The 15,882-nt window shown below is 49.9% G+C and overlaps 1 protein-coding gene across 1 annotated transcript in view; it reads right to left on the reverse strand.

Annotated features, from left to right (window-relative positions):
• Window positions 1–1,119: 1,119 nt before the first annotated feature.
• HGSNAT (heparan-alpha-glucosaminide N-acetyltransferase) overlaps window positions 1,120–15,882 on the reverse strand; it is a 44,260-nt gene continuing 29,497 nt past the window's right edge. Inside the window, exons 6-18 of the mRNA XM_024131530.3 lie at window positions 14,519–14,588; window positions 13,759–13,856; window positions 12,224–12,300; window positions 11,597–11,627; window positions 9,957–10,117; window positions 8,727–8,842; window positions 6,350–6,471; window positions 5,861–5,987; window positions 4,662–4,748; window positions 2,887–2,964; window positions 2,218–2,288; window positions 2,016–2,128; window positions 1,120–1,370 (exon numbers count right to left, since the gene is read on the reverse strand). Of these exons, the coding sequence (XP_023987298.2) occupies window positions 1,189–1,370; window positions 2,016–2,128; window positions 2,218–2,288; window positions 2,887–2,964; window positions 4,662–4,748; window positions 5,861–5,987; window positions 6,350–6,471; window positions 8,727–8,842; window positions 9,957–10,117; window positions 11,597–11,627; window positions 12,224–12,300; window positions 13,759–13,856; window positions 14,519–14,588 (1,333 nt within the window). The 3' untranslated portion in view covers window positions 1,120–1,188. The remainder of the gene's footprint in view (window positions 1,371–2,015; window positions 2,129–2,217; window positions 2,289–2,886; window positions 2,965–4,661; window positions 4,749–5,860; window positions 5,988–6,349; window positions 6,472–8,726; window positions 8,843–9,956; window positions 10,118–11,596; window positions 11,628–12,223; window positions 12,301–13,758; window positions 13,857–14,518; window positions 14,589–15,882) is intronic.

The following is a 15,882-nucleotide window of genomic DNA, read 5'->3' on the forward strand; positions in this document are numbered from 1 at the left end:
CCCCGCAACGGGAGGGGCCACAGCAGTGAGAGGCCCGTGTACCGCAAAAAAAAAAAAAAAAAAAAAAAGTACAACCTACGACCCCATCTTCCTTCAACATGGAATTCTCACAGAAAATCCCTAAGTAGGATGCTGCAAAACGGGAGTGCTGGCCCCCTGTGTTCTCCTCCTTCACTCCTGAGAAACAATTCTTCAGTTGGGTGATTCCAAACAGGCAAGTTGCCTCCACTGTGGAGGGTCATTCTGAAAAGAGTTACTCTGATGAGAGTTTTTTTAAACTTCTCGTTTATTTTGAAGAGTTTTCTGTAACAAAATTATTTTTCTAAGGATTTCAGAAATGCCACCGATGTCTCCCACCCCACTGGGTCTCAGAGCTGGAGGGGAGCTGAGCGGGCAGCACCGTGTCCCTCGTTGTGAGGGGACCTGCCTCGCGTCTGACCCGGCAAGGACGCCACAGCAGGAACCCGGCCGAGACCATGAGCTTCTCTCTCTTCCTAGAGACAGAGGATGGCCTGGGGGACCAGCTACCACCCAGACACACAGACAGATAGACAGGCAGGAGGTGGGTGGGTCGAGAGATGGGTATATGCAAGGGCGGCTGGGAATAAGACATCGACTGTTTCACTTGTTTTTCAGGTGAGGAAAAGGAGAAAATGGCTTCTGATAGAAAGGCTTTTTTTTGGACCCACCAGTTACTTACAGATCTGAGATTACTTGGACTTTCTTGAAATACTAAACTGTACGTAACCGAAATATATTAGACTATGTTACTACACACTGTACCCAATGAGCTTCACAATCAGACACAACAGAAACGGTGGTATCTTGGTTGGCATGGACCAGCACAGAAAGATAGTCGGCAGGAAAGAAGATCAGTAAGATCAGACCTTAGGTGGTCACAGAAGCAAAATGGCCTGGTTAACTCCCTTGTGAAAAATTAAAGGAGAAATCCTTAGAATGAAGTTGCAAAGGCATCCATTTCTACAGAAGATGGAGAGAAAAGACAATTACGTTTCAGATGTCTGAGTCTCACGTACACAGAGTCAGATGAGCTACGTCCAATCAACTAGCCTGAGCACGTCCGCATCTCCCCCAATAACCTGGAAATACGCGGTTTTATAACGAATGGCTCCTTTTAATGATGCCCCAGGCCCTGTCGTCTGCCAGCAACACATCTCAGCTGGGGCCTCAGATTTTCCAAAACACCTTCTTCCTATAGAGACCGTAAGCGATGAGCACCCAGAGAGCAGTGGCGACTGTGTTCTGAACGAGGTGCTCCTTGTGTGACTGGCCGTCCCCCAGCCTCCACTGGAAGGGGAAGTAGTTGGCAAAGACCTCGTGGCCCACGTACACCAAGATCGAGTTCATTCCTGGGGAAACACAGCTGGTTATCGACTTAACTCTTGAAATTTGCCTTTAGTTCAGTGAAAAAAGAAAAAGCGCCCACTTGTTATTGGCTACGCCAAAAGTAAGTGATGCGAATCTTAGAGAGTTGAGTGTAAACCTTAACCAAAACTTATTAGCAAACATTCCTTTGGTAAGTGTAATTCTGGAATACCAAATCTGAAAGGAAAGCCAGAATTATTAATTGATATTCTCTACACAGAAAACTTGAGGACCAACGAGCGTAACTGTTACTGGACTCGGGGCTGAAACGAGTCACTGAAGTCATCTGCTGTCTCTCGTCCCGGGCAGAACCCGTGCATCTCTGCGTGGTGTCTCTTAGGCACTGCCTGTAGGGCAGGGGGTTTACGTGAGAAAGCACGGCCCTGTTTCTGAAGCTTGAGGGACTGGATGACGTGCCTGAAGCGGCCAGAGGGGTGCATTTATGATCCCACAGCCTAAATGGTAAAACGGGGTGGGGCTGCTCAGGAACAGGCCCAGCGACGCCCTGCGTGGACCCCCTCGGACCCCCTCGGCCGGCACCTTGGACACACCCGGCACCCGCGGCCTCTGGCCCGTCCGCTGGGTCCCCTCCTCCGCGAGGCCTGGGGCCGGTTGGTGGGGGGACTCACCCGGGTAGAAGAACGGGGTTCCCGTCCACAGCCCCTTCACGTCCACAACGGGGTACAGGACCAGCAGGATGAAGAAGGCGAAGGAGCTCAGCGTGGTGACGTAGGAGACGGACCTGGGGGACAGCGGGCGTCTCAGGGCTCCCGAGAGCACAGCCAATGCCAGCCCGACCGGATGTGAAAACGACAGGCTTTCTGTACCTACCAGAGGTTTTTGTTTACTGGAATAAAGCCTTCATTTTCGGAAGCCTTTGTCAAAGCAACAGAAATAAACCCCTAGAAGCGGGGAGAAAGATGTTAAAGTTTCTTACATCATCTCAAGAAACAATTGTGGTTCAAAACTGAAAAACAGGAGTGACTTAATTGCTTAGGGAAGGCTGAAAACTGTGCCCTCCGTTTTATTCTTTTAACTGGAAAAACATTTTTAAGATGTGTAACTACAAATGTTCTCAAAAAAACCTCTTTTCAGCATTACTCTGAGTTGAAGGTAAACGAACTGATCAACTGGAGTGAATCCGTGGAGGAAACATGACTGCCAGGTCGGGGGTGAAAGGAACAGCCAAGCTTATCTTTTGCCCCCAGTGAACCTGTTATCATTGGCCTGGTCCTTCTGGCAAAGGTCCCCACCAGAACCCACACCTCCGCTCCATTTCCTCATATCTTCACTGACTTATTTATAAAGACATTTTCCTAAGGAAATCAACCTGAGAACTTAGGTGTCGAGACTTTTCCTCTCTGACATTCAAGTGAAGAATGTTACCGATGCGAAGTGACAGCTGCTGTCTATCCCACGGCCGGTCACTAAACATTTTATGTCTTTGAAATGTGTATGTGTGAAGAGAAGGAATTTCAGTGAGGACCGTCCGCTACTTACAAGAAAACAACCCCAGGCAGCGAATCTGATCAGGATGCCTTTGGTGTGATCCTTGTAATACAGGAGTATTTTCCCTGCCTGGGGAAGAAAACGCACAGTATGACCAAGAGAATCTCCTACGACGTGTTCTTATTTCATACTCATCCACTGTCCTAACCGCTCGACAGGCAAGACTCACCTGCAGGCACTGGGGTTACAAGGGGATGAACAGTACCCCTCCCCTTGGCTAGTGGAGGCCTAGAGGCACAGGGACCACTGGGGAGGGAGGGAGAGAGGGAGGGAGGGAGGGAGGGAGGGAAGGGGATACGTGCAGAGGAGGTACCGCCAGGCTGAAGATATGAGTGCAAAGCAGGAACAGTGTCTGGGCAGGAAGGAACAGCATGCACAGGAGTATGTCACACGGGTGAAAACGCACAGCCTCCCCGAGGTGCTGCAGGTAATTCAGAAAGGCCGGGGGTAGGCAGAGGTGGGAAGGTGGGAGCAGGTAGGCACGAGCTTTCTCCCACAGGTGATGGGAGCCAAGGAGTGTCACTTTTCCCCCCCAAAGTGACAAGGGACCAGCTCAGGCTGGCCTGCTAGATGGCCCAGTCTGGCAGGGGTACAGAAGAGGGACAGAACAGGGTGGACCCAGAGGCAGGGAAACACTTTAAAAACAGAAAAATCTGGACTTTGCATAGCCACGCCCCCCTGCAAATTAGGAATTTCTGAAAACATCAGAGAAAGTGTTAATAATAACTTATAATAATTAAAATTTATGAACGTCCCCGTCTTAGAACCTTATGTGAATTAACTTATTTAAGTGCGACTACTTGTTTAGGTGCCACTGAATCACAGAGGGTGCAGTCACACTCCCGGGTGTTACTAGCTAGTAAGCGGGGTCAAGTCCAGGCACCGGCGCCGGTCTGTACTCCTCACCACCCACCCTCCGCTGCTCCCGCAGGCGCAGATTTACCTGGAGAGCATATGGGGGGATTAAATGCATTTATGAATAAAAGCACCCAATGTAAACTCTAAAGTGCTGCAGAGAGAAAGGCAGTATCTCTAAATAGGAAATTATTTAATCACCAAAATGTATATGCTGTAGACCTGCACGGTCCCACGTGGGAGCCACTGGCCACCTGTGACAATTTCAGTTTAAATTTAAATGACATAAAATTAAAAACCAGTTCCTCCGTCAGACCAGCCACGTCTGAGGACTCAGCGGCCACGTGGACAGCACACGCGGAGCATTTTCACCGTTGCAGAGGCCCCCCCAGGAGGCTGGACCCGGTCTTTCCCCTCCCCGTCATCTCCCCTCAAAAAATAGTTTCAAACACCAATAAGGAGAACTTCAGCAAGGAAAATCTAGACGGCTCAGAATCCTAACAAAACTGCATGTGAGAGAAACCAAGAACAACCCGTACTGACTTCGGCATAAAATAGGCATAACCCGAAACTGTGTCAACTGTACACATAAGGTGACAGATGACCTTCCAAAGACTGCCAGCCCAGCAGGGACCCCTCTCAGCCAGGGGCTGCTGTGCACCCACTGCCAAGATGAACCATATGAATAACTTCTTTGGAGGATACAGGAATTATACCTAATTATTTGAATGGGCTAAATTTTAGCAACCTCTGGTTTTGACAACCTGTCAAATATAAACAGAATTTATTAGGTCTGAAACACAGAAGATGTGCTTCCAGTTGCTTACTTTAATCAAATGGTTTTTGGATTAGTAATGAATCAATAATCACGGACTGTCAGAAACACGCATTCTCACGAAGTGAACAAATACCTGAACTCCTAAAAACGCCATCACGATGGAGTTGATGGTCCCCAGGATGCCTTCTGGATCGTAGGCCACCTCGGTGTGATACAGCACCTGACAGGGCAGGACAAGAAGGCGGGACTCACCGAAGGATCACAAAAAGCGCACAACAACTCGTAGACAAAATGCAAACTTGGATACACCCCAGCATTCAACATTTTTGGTTTTGCTGCAGAAATGCACTGCTAACTTATGGGGATGACGGGCAGAATACTTCTGGCCAAGAGAGCGTGTGGCATGTGACACTCTGGGAGGGAACACAGACGTGAGCCCTGGCGCAGTGCAGCCGCCTGGACCTCAGGCGGCCCGGGAGACCGTGCTGGGCCCCGTGGCTGGGACGCTACGCGTCCCTAACCAGCTTCAAACACCACACGTGACACCTTCTAATTTTCAGGTTTACTCTTTGCGGCCAACCCTACTGTAACGTCGACAGCTTCCTTTCTTCTTTTAAGGCAAATAACGATAAGAAAAATACCTTTGTATTATTTCGTTATAAAAGAAATCGTTATTGTAGAAATGGCAGAAATTTGGAACCAGTCATTGCGGTGGGTGCTGGAAGGCAGCGCCCAGCTATCTGGCCCCCGCCTGCCCATCCCACCCCTTTCGCAACTAAAGCATCCACTCCCCCGGCTGCTAGATGTATTCATGGCCCAAAGCTCTCAGCCGCTTCTGGATTTGTCCCTGAAGAGAGCTGCCCCTCAGGAGTCGCCCCCTGGCCAGGCCATCACATCCCACCAGGGATGTCTAGGGCCTGGTCCCTCACCCCACTGAGAACAACCCTGAGGGGCCGCCCCAGCCCCCAGGAGACCAGCGGGGGCCTGCGTGTGGCTGTCCCCACTGCCCCGTCCTGCTTCCTCCAGCCCCACACGTGCTGATCCCAAAAGCACTGCCTGACAGACCTCCCGCACGGGAAGCTGTCCCCATACCTGAGATGTACAAGAAAGCACCTTGCTGCGCACCTGACACCAGCCAGTCTCACTTTAACAGCCAAAGAGACGTCTACACGCCGCCCACAACCAACATTCAACTGAAGTCTGTGAAGTCAGCCAACTTTTGAAATAAAACTTCGCTCCACCCTAGTCTATTTCATGGACACAGTTCGGAGTTGGCTCTTTCCCTTCCTTCCCCTCAGTGTCCGGTTCCAAGTCGGAGCCGGCCTCACTCACGGCCGAGGAGGGATGCTGGTAAAGGTGATGGTCTCCCAGGAGCAGGCGGTCAATGTAGCTGGCAGCGCCTCCGGTGCAGTTCGGATACTTGCCCCAATCTCCGAGGCCCCCGGGGCCCAGATAGCCACTGGGGAAGCGAGAACATGCACTTCACCCACCAGACTTAGGAGCAGGGGGATGTACTCTGGTGATGTGCGTGCCCACAAAGAGCCGCAAACACCCACCAGCCTGACGACCCCGGGGCGCCATGCGCGTCCACTGCGGGGCCCCTGACTCGACGGCTGCCTGAGGGGTAAGGCGGGGGCCCAACGTCTGTCCCACCGACCCTGGAAAAACCTCACAGAGACAGGCCTCTGGACACGCGCCCAAACCCCCTCCCACACAAGGGGAGAAGAGAGAGAGGAAGAGAGGTCCCAATGTGGGAAATCCGACAGCTGTAACCCAGGGGCTCGGACTTGGCAAAGAGGGGTTTCCGCAGGGCTGGCTCACGTAGGGCATCCGGGAACAGGTAAGAAGAAGGTCAAGGCCAGCCAAACACCTTCCAGCATCAGGACGAAGAGCCACTGGGGCCAGCTGGATGTGATGTCCAGCAGAGAAAAGCAGCTTCTCTCCTGCAGGGGCAGGGCATAAAAAACGTGAACTAAATGCAAGTGGAATGGGAAACAATGCACAGTGCAGTACATGTACTCAGAAAATTCTCAGTGATGCTCCTCTTGGCCTTTATGGTAGTAACATAAAATAGACGTGTGTTTATTTCATATGTGGTATGTGGTCTAGATGCTTCATCTCTATGATATAGCACAGTAAAATGCCAGTTAAGAAGAAATCAGTGGACAATTCCACTCCTATACCGAAGAGATCTGAAAAGAGATGTTCGTACAAAAACTTGTACACAAATGGACATGGAATCATTATGCGTAATAGCCAGAAAGTGGAAACAAGTCAAATATCCATCACCTGATGACTGGATACAAAATGTGGTACGTTCATAAAATGGAATATTATTCAGAAGTAAAAAGGAATCAAGTACTGATGGTATAACATGGATAAACCTCAAAAAATATTCTGCTACATGAAAGAAGCCAGACACAAAAAGCCATATATTCTATAATTCCATTTCTATGACATGTCCAGAACAGGCAGATCTATAGACAGAGAGTAGATTAGGGGTTGCCTAGGGCTGGGGGGACCTGGGGTTGGAGAGTGGCTGGTAGTGAGGACAGGGTGTTTCGGGAGATAATGAAATTGTTCTAGAGTTAGACAGTGGTGACGACTGCACAACTCTGTGAATATACTAAATATCCCTCAATTCTACGCCTCAAATGTGTAAGTTTATGGTATGTGAATTATATCTCAATAAAGCTATTATTTTAAAAAGAAATAAAGGGACTTCCCTGGTGGCGCAGTGGTTAAGAATCTGCCTGCCAATGCAGGGGACAAGGGTTCGAGCCCTGGTCCGGGAAGATACCACATGCCGCAGTGCAACTAAGCCCGTGCGCCACAACTACTGAGCCTGCGCTCTAGAGCCCGCGAGCCACAGCTACTGGGCCCGCGAGCCACAACTACTGAAGCCTGCACACCTAGAGCCAACACTTGACCCTGCGCCCTAGAGCCCGCGAGCCACAGCTACTGGGCCCGCGAGCCACAACTACTGAAGCCTGCACACCTAGAGCCCGTGCTCCACAACAAGAGAAGTCACCGCAATGAGAAGCCCACGTGCAGCAATGAAGAGTAGCCCCCGCTCGCCGCAACTAGAGAAAGCCCGCGCGCAGCAACAAAGACCCAACACAGCCAAAATTAATTAAATTAAATTAAATTAAAAGAAAGAAATACAGCTATGTTTTTAAAAAGGAAAATAAAATTTAAGCTTTTGGAGCTCTTCTGGTTGAGGGAAGGAGAGGTGCAGCCCACCACTCCTGGTGTCCCCCCAGCCCTGGGCTCCACTGTGGGACCTGGACGAGCCTTGCAGACCCTCCGGTCTCCCACCGAGAGCAAGGTCAGGTTCACATGTGCATGTGGAGCCCCCGCGTGCCTTCCATAGCCTACAGCAGAGGGCACGGGTGCGCCAGCGGGGTCGGGGGGCGCGGTGTGAAGGAATGAAGTGTAAATGCGCTCCAAGCACGTAAAACCGAGGGATTGTTACAGGAAAAACCAAGAGAACCTGGGATTCAGTGATGAATTTGCTAGTTACCCACACAGGAAGGAGCTGGACAAAAAATACAGCTTTATTAACTTACTGTGAAGTAGGACCCCAAATGGAAGAATTTAAACATTTCCACCTGAAGTTTTACTTCCGTTGGGGGAAAAAAAATAGCTGTCATCTGAGTAAACTCAACTCAGCAATTTATAATAAGACAGAAAGTAATTACAAACGAGGTGAGGTGCTCACATACTTCTTACAAAGAAGAAACAGGAAGCGGCCCAGGGCGGAACTGTCATCTCCTGGCCCGACGTTGGCACTGTCCCAAGTCGAACCTCTGCAGCATGTGTATAGACACTGAAATGTTCTGTGAGGTTTTTGTGTATCTTTACCACCACGAAATTGAAAAACTGGCAGTAATTTCCCCAAGAGGCTGGACCAGTCAACTAGAAGATGGTGGTGTTATTTAGCGCCATCACATTCATTTGATTAATGGAAACTGAAATATGTGTTAAGAGGGTAGATCTCATGTTACGTGTTTTTTACCACAGTTTAAAAAAAGATTGATATAAAGACTAAATAAAAATAACTAATTGAAGAGAAAAAAGAATGTTTTTGACTAACTGAGTTAGAGTCTTGTAGTCTCTGGTACCGCACTCAAAACTAAAGAAAGTTCTAGCACCTAAACAGGGACCTCTCCCCCTTTTTTAATGCAGGGTTTCTCACCGAGGTGCAGCTCTCAGGCACGGGCTTGGCAAAGAGCAGCTCCAACACAGCGACCACAAAGTAGGTGCTCCCGAGCCGCTGGAGCACGCCGGGGATACGCACCTTCTCCCAGGACACTGCGGGATGCACAGGGTACGGGGGTGTCAGCCAGCACTGCTCACTTCACCCCAAGACGACACCACTGTTTCCTGAGGGGGGGAGACGGACTTCCACTGCACCTGAGGAAGTTAAGCTCTTGGAGATGGAAACACATGTGGTCAAGGGCCTGGCTCACACACGGCAGTGAGGCTGGGCTAAGAGCAAGGGTCCGGCTCGGTGTGTGGATAAAGCGCGGACGCCCTCGGCCCCGAAGCCCTGCCCTGCCCCGCCCCGGTCTTTCCCATCAGGAGTGTGGATTCAACTCACATCCAGCAGGAACCTGCAGACCCAGCGCAGGCCATGGACTGTCCCCGCCCTGCAGGCTACGTGACTGTATCACTGCCCGAGGGTAACCTCGTAAGGACCCCCGCAGTGTGTCCTCCTGGGAGCAGCGGCCCTCTGTTGGGTGATCCATCGAATGGACTTTTCTGTGACACCTTCCCTTAGCACCCCACCTCCTCCCATTGCCTGAAGCCTTGGTGCTTCTTGCCTGAGGGGTTCACCCGGCACCTGCCTGGATAAGTACGTCTTCTTTCTGCTAATGACACCATAAGCCCCTTAACGACGGTGGCCACTGCCTTCCCTGGTTCCGACACTGGTCCCCTTAAACAGGGCTCACATCCTTCCCTCAGCTTTCCTGTCCCTCTCACGCCACTCAGTGACAGAGATGTCATACCTTTTCCGCAGCCCGGGGGCATTCAGGTGATGGCAAGGTGGACCCCTGAACAACAGCCTTACTGTGAAAGCTGATGACACCAAAGCGGCAGGAGGGCAGCTCTGAGAACCAGTGGCCTGGTCTGGCCCCTGCTCTGCCCTTCACTACACACGGACACAGCACCTCACCCTCCCGGCCCCAGGGTCCTCCTTTGTACAGAAGGGTTTGAGTGGACTTGGTGACACCTCCCAGGCCTAAAATTCCAAGATAGTAATAATAATAATGCCCAAAGTCATACAAGCATTAGATGTACTATTCTAGTAACTGTTCTTTTTGCAGGTACATGAGATGGAGAAACTGCATTTCTTTCCAATTATAACACATCGTTTCCCTATTGCAACCTGAATACATTCTAACCGAGGGGGAAAGATACTTACGTGGACCAAGGCAATAATTGGGGTTCACAATGACAATCCCTATACAGATTAACAGGAAACTCCTCCATGCAATTTTCCCCAGCAGTCTGAATTTTGAACATCCCCGCTGCAGAATGGAAGTCATTGACAGAAAGATCGAAGATCCCATAATGAACACAAACCTAAAAAAACAACAGCTATTACTAGGTGGCCACTTCCAACTTTTTCTGTCTCTACGTCATTAGTATTTTATAACCTACATACATAAGTATTTTATAACCTACTACATAACCTACTACATAGTATCTTATAACCTACTACAACACGTGATTTTTGAAAGAAACCGACGATTGAAACCACATCCGTTTAGTGGTGAAGAATCAGAACGTTGGGCTGGAAGGACTGTGCACCTTCTCGTCCTGTCTTAGGGGGAGATCCTTCAGCACTGACTGCAGCTTCCATGGACAAGCCTTCCATCAAAGACAGACAAACCACTAAGTATAAAATAAGCTACAAGGATGTATTGTACAACATAAGGAATACCAATATTCTAGAATAACTATAAATGGAGTGTACCCTTTAAAAATTGTGAATCCCTGTATTGTACACCTGTAACTTATATAATGTTGTACATCAACTACACGTCAATTAAAACAAAAGGAACTCCTCCCCCACTCAGATAAACCTGAGTTCACATTAGCAGTGAAATGATGGGGACCAAAGACGCAAACCAGTGGCTCGTCCTGCCTATAAATGATGGAGGCAAGCTGCTCAGAGCATCTCAGCGAAGACGCAAGAGCCACGTTGTGCGGGGGCCAGAGTCCCTCAACAGGGGAATGATCCGGGCAGAGCGGGGTACTCCACTATTATTTTATTTTATTTTATTTAGTTAGTTAGTTTATTTATTTATTTATTTTTGGCTGCGTTGGGTCTTCGTTGCTGCACACGGGCTTCCTCTAGTTGTGGTGAGCGGGGGCTACTCTTTGTTGCGGTGTGCGGGCTTCTCATTGCGGTGGCTTCTCTTGTTGCGGAGCACGGGCTCTAGGCACACAGGCTTCAGCAGTTGTGGCTCGTGGGCTCAGTAGTTGTGGCTCACGGGCTCTAGAGCGCAGACTCAGCAGCTGCGGCACACGGGCTCAGTTGCTCCGCGGCATGTGGGATCTTCCTGGACCAGGGCTTGAACCTGTGCCCCCTGCATTGGCAGGCGGACTCTCAACCACTGCGCCACCAGGGAAGTCCTCCACCATTATTCTGAAGTGTAACTTATTACTATCCTTAACTGCTACATACTTATCAGAATTCCCTGATACTGATATACTGCATATATCAGTATCTAAGATGTTTAAATTTATTTTCAGGATTAGTGGAATACTCAGAATTTATGATTTCCTACGAGATTCCAGGACCTTGTACATCATATCCACACTAATAAAATGTTCCCTCTGAAATCAGCAGTCTTTTATTTTCACGTGTCTTAGATAAGCACGAGGCCAAGTGTCAGAACGGTTCAGGAACCCAGCTTTCAGAAGGACCTCATCACGCCATCACCTGTGGGCAGCACAGGCCCGCAGCCCGGAACTCAAGGCTGGTGTTGGGAAGGTCCAGCATCCGCTGAAAACAAAACTTTGCTATGAAGAGCGGATGGCGGATTTGCAACTCACCACGGGAACACAAGGTCAGCCACCGTCAGTCCTGCAGAAGAACACAAGCACGACGGTGAGGCAAGGACCTGGAACGTCGGTGCTTCCTGACCCGGGACGGCTTCCATCTCACACTGACGGGGCGAGTCCTGGGACAACCTTGTGAAGCAGCACCGAGCTCCCTGGACTCTGCGGCCAGGGGCCAGCCCGGGCGCTACCTGAGAGCAGCCCTGCTGTGGGAGCACCACAGAGAAGTATGCGGACAATCTGTGATCTTAGGCAGATCTTACTCAAAACCCACCCTAAACCAACCCCCCAGCCAGATTCACAGCCACTATTCAGCGCCACTCAGACCACCCCCAGCTACGGCACCCCCAGGAGGACCATGAGTCTCGGGGCAGGACGCCCATGCGGCTGAGGTACAAGGCACACCTAGAAGAGGACAAGGATCGCTTACAACGTGATGACAGCGAAGCATCTCGGAACCGGAGCACATGAAAGGAAGAACAGAACTGAAGGCTGACAGAATGACCTAAGGGGCCTCTGTGGGGCTCACCTCTGGAACCCCTGGGGGGCGCCGAAGAGCCCTCCCACCTGAGGCTCTCAGAGGGCCCGCGTCAGTAAGGCGACCTCTCGGCGGTGTCTTACCGTTCCAACTCGCGTGCTTGAAGTACCAGTATCTCCCACCTCCGTAGTTCACGAAGACCATGAGGATGAGAGCGATCCTGCAAACCCACAGAGATGCACCCTCAGGGCCTGGGCATGTGACAAGGATGGCCCAGCTGCAGGACACAGGTGCCGTCAGGATACAAACAGACACGTAAAGAGCAGGAATCTCCCACTTCTAACCATCACGCTTAGGACCCCGCACTAAAGTCCTCTCGGCCAACATTTCCAACATGATGTCTGAAGAAAAACTTACACCAACACTGAACTGTGTAACTTGAAAATGGTGCAAAACATTCCCGATCACTCCACTTTGTGCTAATTACTCAGATGTCTCAGGTTAAAGAACTGTAGTGGGAGGGGACAGTCTTTAGGGTCAAGCCCTGAGTCCCTCTCTCTTAGGAGCCACTGGACCTCAGGCGAGCCCCTCATCAGTTCTCTGTGAAGGAGGGACACCCCTGACCCGGGGACCATGGGCACCACAACAGAGAGTAACGTACATCACAGCGCCTAAACGGTGCTGGAAACATCTTAGCACTTAATCAATGTCAACTCCTGTCCACTTGTGAACATCTCCGAAAGAAAGAGGAACACAATAAAACAGATTCTGCATGTGCTGTTGTTTGCTGCTAATTTCTCAGAATGTGGGGAATAAAAACGTTAGTATGTCAGTGGGTGATTTGTGGGCACTCTGGAGCCCAACTTACTCAACTCTGTGGCTCAATTTCTTTATCAGTGAAACAGGTGTATTATTAAAAGTATATACTTCATAGGATTGCTAAGAGATTAAAGAAATTAAGACAAGTTGGAACAGTGCTTGGCATACCATGAGGACTCAAAACTGTTAGCAGTGCTTATTATTGGTATCATTACTGTGATCACTGCCTGGCTTTGGATACACACACAGGAGCACTCGGAGCTCGGGAAGCTGGGTCAGAGTTACCAGGTTATCACCGGAGTTTGAAAGGCCTCAGTGGGAGAAATAGAAGACCTGACACTGAGATACTGCTTTTCAGCCATCCAGCTTTAGACTCTATTTTCAGAGTTTGGTCCTGGCCTTCGTTCTTTTCCCAGAACTGGAAAATAACAATTTACTGCAGGACTCTGGGGATTTGCTATCAGTTGATATCCGAGCTGCTGTGCGAATGGTGGAGGCGGCCAAGGGCTGCCCCGGGTTCCGTTTCCAGACTGGGGCACCGGCCCATCGGTCCAGGGCTGAGCGGACACGGGGCCCTCGGGCAGCTGCTCACACGTGTGAGTGGCTTTCTCAGCAGCACCTGTGCACCGGGGAGGCGGGCTCCGGCCTCTCCCACTATTGCTCTCCAGTGACACGTCACCCTGGCTCTCATGACAGTTTTCAAGTCAGGAGAGGCTGCCGATTTCTCTTTAGGGCAGGAAATCCTTTCTAGCCTAGAGAGTAAAAGGCACGTGAAACGCCTCCCGCTGCAAGTGGGTAGACTTGTGAACGTGCCACCCGAGGCCACCTGTGCCCACGTGTCACCAGGGAGCCCACGTACCCGCGGAACGTGTCCACGCAGCGGAGGCGCAGGGGGGCCGCCAACTGACGCCAGGCCTCTGGTTGGGGGTCGCCCACCCTGCTCGGAGACCCCAGCTCCTGCCGGAAAAGAGGAGAAAAATGCAAACAGTTCATAATACAAAAGAGTAAACTACACTTTCCTGTGTTTGAGGGAAGAAATTAGCAGAGTGAAAGCCAAGGATCATTGTTCTGGATAATACTTTAATTTGCTTTTGTAAAGACCCCACCTAGAGGTTAGGTTTTTCACTTTATTTGGTTGATGTGCCTCCTGCTGAGCTCTCGGTGGCCATGCTGATAAATGACCACAAAGGAGCAAGAGTACCAGCAGGTGTGTCCGTAAGTGGACACAGATATGTCCCTAATTAATCAACTAACACAGACAGTACGTTTAATCATCACAGCAGGCCATCCCATGGACAGACTTAATACTGATGTCTCTCACTCTTTTGTCTTCATCTTGATACTCTCTATGTAAACGCATTGATTCAACAGCACTGCCGGAAGAGTGAAAACCATCTCCACACCCAGCATCACAAAGCAGCTCAAACTCCAGCCTCACAAAGACGGGGTTGTGGGGGGGCACCCTTCACGGGGCCAGCGAGGACTGCTGTTTACGAAGAAGGCAGGACACATGACCTGGCCTTGCACAGCATGAGATAATTAAGATTACTAAATAGCAGACTGTAAATCCGAATCTAGGAAAAGACCCAGAGCACACACGATGCGTTTTAACAACTCACAGAATTGATGAGGCCATCAGTTTCCTGAGAATTTATGGCTTTAGAAATCCAATCATGAAAGTCTTCCAAGCTGTAAATAAATAAAAGGCCTGGTTAATTTCTTTTCCTAGGCACAATTTTCAGAATGGTGTCAGATTGAAAGGAAATTAATTTAAAGTTCACATTCTATACAAGTCAAAGAATTAAACATTTTAAAGTGTTTTAACGAAACGGAAGTAGAAATCCAAGTACGTTCAAATGCTTCACCCTGACAGCATGATCTCCTGATCGATGAGACAAGAATAAAGACAGAGCTTTCGTTCAAGGGTGTTGTGAGGAAGATGGCAGAGTACAAGGAGGTGCGCTCACTCCCTCTTGCGAGAACACCGGAATCACAACTAACTGCTGAACAATCATCGACAGGAAGACACTGGAACTCACCAAAAAAGATACCCCACATCCAAAGACAAAAGAGAAGCCACAATGAGATGGTAGGAGGGGCACAATCACAGTAAAATCAAATCCCATAACTGCTGGGTGGGTGACTCACAAACTGGAGAACACTTATAGCACACAGGTCCACCCACTGGAGTGAAGGTTCTGAGCCCCACGTCAGGCTTCCAACCTGGGGGTCCGGCAACGGGAGGAGGAATTCCTAGAGAATCAGATTTTGAAGGGATTTGACTGCAGGACTTTGACAGGACTGGGGGAAACAGAGACTCCACTCTTGGAGGGCACACACAAAGTAGTGTGTGCATCGGGACCCAGGGGAAGGAGCAGTGACCCCATAGGAGACTGAACCAGACCTACCTGCTAGTGTTGGAGGGTCTCCTGCAGAGGCAGGGGGTGGCTGTGGCTCACCGTGGGGACAAGGACACTGGCAGGAGAAATTCTGGGAAGTATTCCTTGGCATGAGCCCTCCCAGAGTCCGACATTAGCCCCACCAAAGAGCCCAGGTAGGCTCCAGTGTTGGGTCGACTCAGGCCAAACAACCAAAAGGGAGGGAACCCAGCCCCACCCATCAGCAGACAAGTGGATTGAAGTTTTACTGAGCTCTGCCCACCAGAGCAACAGCCAGCTCTACCCACCACCAGACCCTCCCAACAGGAAACGTGCACAAGCCTCTTAGATAGCCTCATCCACCAGAGGGCAGACAGAAGAAGCAAAAAGAACTACAATCCTGCAGCCTGTGGAACAAAAACCACAGTCACAAAAAGACAGACAAGATGAAAAGGCAGAGGGCTATGTACTAGATGAAGGAACAAGATAAAACCCCAGAAAAACAATTAAATGAAGTGGAGACAGGAAACCTTCCAGAAAAAGAATTCAGAATAATGATAGTGAAGATGATCCAAGACCTTGGAAAAAGAATGGAGGCAAAGATC

This window comes from Physeter macrocephalus, chromosome 20 (assembly GCF_002837175.3).
Source record: "Physeter macrocephalus isolate SW-GA chromosome 20, ASM283717v5, whole genome shotgun sequence".
Classification (NCBI taxonomy): domain Eukaryota; kingdom Metazoa; phylum Chordata; class Mammalia; order Artiodactyla; family Physeteridae; genus Physeter; species Physeter macrocephalus.